The sequence below is a fragment of the Sapajus apella genome, unplaced genomic scaffold, assembly GCF_009761245.1.
Source record: "Sapajus apella isolate SASKATOON/1434 unplaced genomic scaffold, GSC_monkey_1.0 scaffold62, whole genome shotgun sequence".
Classification (NCBI taxonomy): domain Eukaryota; kingdom Metazoa; phylum Chordata; class Mammalia; order Primates; family Cebidae; genus Sapajus; species Sapajus apella.
The window spans coordinates 5,338,635-5,344,163 of NW_022437002.1; the positions used below are offsets into that span (position 1 = coordinate 5,338,635).

A 5,529-nucleotide genomic window follows, 5' to 3' on the forward strand; every position below is an offset into this window, starting at 1 on the left:
CAGGCATGCACCACCTTGCCTATTTTATGTTTTGAAGATATGGGGTCTCCCTATGTTGCCCAGGTTGGTCTCAAACTCCTGGCCTCAAGCAATCCTCCCACCTCAGCCTCCCCAAAGTGCTGGATTTACAGACATGAGTGGCCATAACCTACATTTTTAACAGGTGGAAATGCTGCTTTAAGTAAAGACCTGATGAAGTGGGAAGAGCAGTGAGGCCAAGCTGCCCCTTTTTCCCTTCCCCTGCTCAGATGTGGGGTAGATTTCACTCCATGCAAGAGGGCACATGGTTATTCTGTGCTTCACCCCAGCCTCATTTCTAGCACAGTGCCTGGTTCAGAGGCATGTGGTCAGCACAGGCCACCGTTAGCAGCACGTCTAGTTCCTCTCACTACTTGATGTTCATGGCACTCGTCAGGTGGTCCTCCTTCAGCAGCAGCAGGGCCAGCTCACCTGCCCCTCATTGGCACTTCCACGTTCATGCTTGTGCCTTTGCACTTACTGCCTTGGTCTGGAATGCCCTTTCTCCTTCTTTATTCAAGGCTTAGATGCCTCCTCTCTGCCCTAATCATTTTCTGTTTAAGCATGCAAAAGTGCTTAGTGAACCAAAGCCCTCCCAAGGCTCTTCCGGACACCAGGCAGCTCTATCCAGAGGTGTGTGCTGGAAGATTGGAGTCTGGGTTCTGCCCCACGTGTCTAGAGGCTGCTAGCCCACGTGTCTAGAGGAATGGCAGGTAAGGGGGCACAGAGCAGAAAGGGCTTCTGGACGCTCTCACTCCAAGGGATACCGTATGAAGTAAAGAACTGGTATTTACTCTCCCATGTGAACTGCAGCTGAGGGCACCCTCAAATGACCCAGCCCCAGCAAAGTGTGGAGGATATGCTGTCAACTTAAGGTCCCTTCCCCAGCCCAGGGACCCCCTCATCTCCATATGGGTGAAAGTAGCCATCTGGGTTCAGACAGGGATTCCTAGGGGAGAAAGGCAACAAAGAGACAGATTTTACAGATTTATTTTTAAAAAATGAAAACAAAGGTTAAAAAAGTCCTTCATGTCCAACCCTGCCTGGGGGTGTGGGTGGGGAATAGAGTAAGTTCAGAAAGGTGCCTACCCCTTCCTGCAAAGGACACGGCAGGTCAGAGGCAGACCCTCGCCCTTCCTGCCCCGTCTCCTCCTCAGGTAGCTCAAACATAGGCAAAGAAGTGTGGGAGTGGAAGGCCAAGAGCTGCCTTCTTCACATCAACAGAAACTCCAGCTGTTCTCTACCATTAGAAGTTCTCTGGGCCCCACCACCGGGACTCCGAGGGTGGACGGGCAGGCAGGCCAGGAGGCTCAGCCCGCTGGGCTATGTGGCCCAGTCCACCACAGTTTTCTTAATGCTCTTTGTGAACCAGGAGGGCAGTCGGGGGAACTTCACAGTGCGGGGAGGGGTGTCTGGAAAGGAAACTCTGAAGCGCCGTTCTCTTTCTGACCTTGCCTCTGCACTGAGGCTGCCGTTCTTGGCTATTCCCCATCCTGAGGCTGAGTGGAGTCCAGGACAAAGCACTAAGTGGCTGTTTGCTACAAAACACCTGGAGATGCCAGAGAGTAGCCCTTGGCCTATCTGTCAGTCCAGGCTCCCACACAGTCACACAGTCATACACACAGCGTTAAGGCGTCTGTGCCAGCAGGCACGGCCTGGCCGGGCCCAGCTTCTCTCTCTCCACCTGCAGAGGGTGTAGGGGGAGAACCCTGGCTGCTGCAGAAACAGGCTGAAGGGGGAGAAGCTGACAACGGAAGAGTTAACCAGGCCTGGAGAAAGAAGTGGGAGGAAGGAAGGCAAGGGCTTTCTAGGCCTCCATCCAGGCCTGCTGGCTGCCCTTGAAGTAACCCAACTCAGGTTGGGGAGCCCTGACCATATACCCCCTGGAAAATGGGGGTCAGAAAGAGGGGAAGAGAGCGGGGCTAGAGTTTTGGGACTTTGGAGGAAGCCAGTGCTATCAATATTTACAAGCATAAAGCCCCATCTTCTGTGCCACCTACCTCTCTGCCCCTCCCACAGAAATGAAAGGCCCCTGAGAGCCATGGAGGAGGTGCCCAGACCTCCTCACCAGCTACGCCCCTAGGGAGAGCCCCTGCCCTCCGACTGGCCCCATTTCTGGGCCCCTCAGGAATGTCTGTCTGGTTCTGCTCAGTCGGGAGGAGGCACCTTGGGCCAGAATCCTGGCTGCTGCCAGCCCTAGGAGTCCTTGAGCATACTGATGCGGGCGTAGATCTTCAGGGCGGGCCCCAGCTTGATGTTCATGGCGCTCATCAGGTGGTCCTCCTTGAGCAGCAGCAGGGCTTGCCCGTCGATTTCCTGGGCACGGAATTCCTCAGCTATCTCCTGGCAGCCTGAGGGGGTACCACCAAAGACAGTATCAATCCGAGCTGCCAGTGTTCACCTCTGGCCGCCACTGCATCTAGAAGCTTTATCTCCTTTAGTCCTCATAACCACACCTTGAGGAAGGCACTGCTGTTCTTACTGTGCAGCTTGAGAGAGGCTGGACATCTCACCCACAGCAGCCACGATCCGGGCCTCCTCCTACGCGCCCCTGTTCACACCCCTGCTCCGTGAGTTGGGCAGACCCATGTCTGCCAAGGTGCTGAGGAAGTGACAGTGTGATTTCTGAGGCTAGATCATAAAGGGCACAGCAGTTCTCACCTTGCTCTTTTGGGTGGTTTACTGCAGAGTAAGCCAGCTACTAGTAAGCTTCGCCGGCAGCCCTCTGGAGAGAGACTCGTGGAGAGCGGCCAAGATCCTGGTGGTCCCTGGCCCCCTTGCTGTGTGAGTGAACCATGCTTGAAGTGGGGCCTCGGGCTCCAGACTTCAGACACTGTAGCCCTGGATGGTGTCTTCCCTGAGACCTCATATGAGCTCAAATTCATACAATGGGTTTGTGGAAGGGAGTGGATAACCTCTTTCTTTAGTTTTTAGGTCTTCAGACTGGGCGGAACTGGACCCCAGGAGCCTCACACCAGGCCTGTCCAGCCAACCCACTCCAGATGCCTGACCTCCAGGGCCCTTGAGATGACAAGTGATACTGCTTCAAGCCACAGAGTTCTGGAGTAATTTATATCAAGGCAATAGGTAGCTAATGCAGACTCTGGTACCTGGAAGAGGAGTGCTGCCATAAAACAGCTCTATGGATGTGGGTGTGGCCTCGGAACTGGCCTCAGGGAGGAGCTTGGAAGGACTTTGTGGAAAGTGTGAGTGTCTAAGGTGCTTTGAGACACTGTACGTAGAAGTCTTGTGGCCTTTGGGGAAGCTGCTGGGGAGGCCTAAAGGAAAGTGAGGAAACTCTTAGTGGAGATTGGAAGAAACAGGGTCTCTATTATGAAACAGCAGAACATTTTGTAAAAATGTGGTTGGTGGCAGAAATGTAAGTTGAATGTAGCTCATGAAGTGGATGGTCTAGCTAAGGAGATTTTCAGGCAGAATGTGGAAGGTGTTCCTTGGCTTCTTGCTGCTGCTCACAGTAAAGTAAGAGAGGAGAGAGAGAAGGTAAAAACAAACAAAACTGTTCAACATAAAGGAACTGGGATTTGCCGGTTTTAAAAATGCCCAGCCTCTCCAGAGGGCACACGATGCTAAAATTAAGAAATGGTTTCTAGGCAAAGATCAAATTCAGGGCATCGTAAAAAAAAAAAAAAAAAAAACATGGTCTACAGGTCCACAGATTAAACTTAGGATGTGACTTAAACCTTTTGGTTAAGACCTCAGAAAGATCTAAGGTGATGCCTCAAAGGGCTATTCAATCCAAAGGCTCTCCAACGATTATCTAGGCATTCCTCACAGATCCTCTCCTGAACAGCAAGGTTTCTAATAATGTGAAGGGCACCCTCCATGCTGTTCCTCAACTTCAGAAGAAGCCCAATGCAGACAATGGCTTATCTTGAAGATAATTCTGGGTGTGGTTTTTGTCTAATGGAATGGAGCCCAACAAGATTCCCAGAAAACTCACAATTATTTTAAGAAATACCAAATTACTGATTTTAAGAGTCAAAGGTAGGCCGGATGCGGAGGCTAATGCCTATAATCCCAGCACTTTGAGAGGCTGAGGTAGGCGGAACACCTGAGGTCAGGAGTTTGAGACTAGCCTGGCCAACATGATGAAACCACATCTCTACTAAAAATACAAAAATTAGCCAGGTGTGGTGGCACGTGCCTGTAGTACCAGCTACTCGGGAGGCTGAGGCAGGAGAATCCCTTGAACCAGGGAGGCAGAGGTTGCAGTGAGCTGAGATCGGACCATTGCACTCTGGCCTAGGAGACTGAGCAAGACTCCGTCTCAAAAAAAAAGTAAAAGGTAATATAAAAAGCAGCAGGAAGTAGGCTGAGAAAGCAACTATATCAAAAATACAGGCTATTTTTCACAGAAAAGGAAGGAGGACTCGGAGGGCAGAGCCAAGAGAGAAATCACTCCCAGGCTTTGAGTCCTGAGGAGAACTGCCACCATCCTTAGCAGATTTCAGAACTGGAAGGGATCAGTGACTCTTGTATGCTCCGTTCCTTCCCTTTTTCCATGGGAATGTTTACAATGGTTATCCTGTGGCTGTCACACTATGCACTGGGTTTGCGGAAGACAGCAGATAGCCTCTCTCTCTAGTTCTCAGGTCTTCAGACTCATACTTGAAGAACTGGACCCCAGGAGCTTCATCCATGCCTGGACCTGGGTTCAATGATGAGAGCTTGAACTCCAAACTGATGCTGTCATGGGACCAGACTGTTGGGAATTTGGTGGGGGTGAGCGTTTCTACATAAGGAAGGAACATAAATTTCTGGGAGCCATGGTGAACTACGTGACCTGTCTCTGAATGGCCCCCAATAATCCTTCCCAGCAAGGATTATTCATGTACTTGTGAGTCTCCTCACACAATGAGTAAGACTGACCTGTGTGACCAGTAAGATATTGTGAAAATTATAATTAAAAAAATACATATTGTGAAAATGGCGGTACGTGGCTTCGGAGGCTAGATCGTAAAAGCCACAGTAGCTTCTATGTTGCTCTCTGGGATTCCTACCCGTGGGGACAACCCACTGCCATGCATATCATGAGAACACTCGAGCAGCCCTCTGGAGAGGCCCAGGTGGACGGAATCGAGGCCTCTTGCCAACAGCCAGCCCATAAGGCAAATCACGTGAGGCCAACGTGGTGAAACCCCATCTTCAGCTCTTCAGTATTCACATGACCTCAGCCTTGGCTGACATCTTAATCACAACCTCATAAGAGACCTGAGGCAGAATTGCCTAAGGAAGCCACTCCTGAATTCCTTACCCACAGCAACTGTATAATAACAAATTTTGGGGATGAACAGATAACACATTGGGTTAAGTGACAGAGCCAGAATTTGAACCCAGTTCAGTGTGCCTCAGAAGTCTGTGCTTTTTTTTTTTTTTTTTTTTTTTTTTTTTTGGGCGGTGTTGTGTTTTTTTTTACCAGTGGGGCAGGCCGCGCGAGCGGGGATGCGTAGAAGAACATCTTATCAAAAGAACAAAAAAAACAAAAAGAAA

General features: G+C 50.5%; 1 protein-coding gene across 7 annotated transcripts in view; it reads right to left on the bottom strand.

Annotated features, from left to right (window-relative positions):
- Window positions 1-990: 990 nt before the first annotated feature.
- The window catches only part of PHC2 (polyhomeotic homolog 2), a 102,817-nt gene continuing 98,278 nt past the window's right edge, over window positions 991-5,529 (bottom strand). For all 7 annotated transcript variants that reach the window (XM_032246827.1, XM_032246831.1, XM_032246829.1 and 4 more), the window contains one exon: window positions 991-2,369. In XM_032246827.1, coding sequence (XP_032102718.1) covers window positions 2,215-2,369 — 155 coding nt within the window. In that variant the 3' untranslated portion in view covers window positions 991-2,214. The remainder of the gene's footprint in view (window positions 2,370-5,529) is intronic.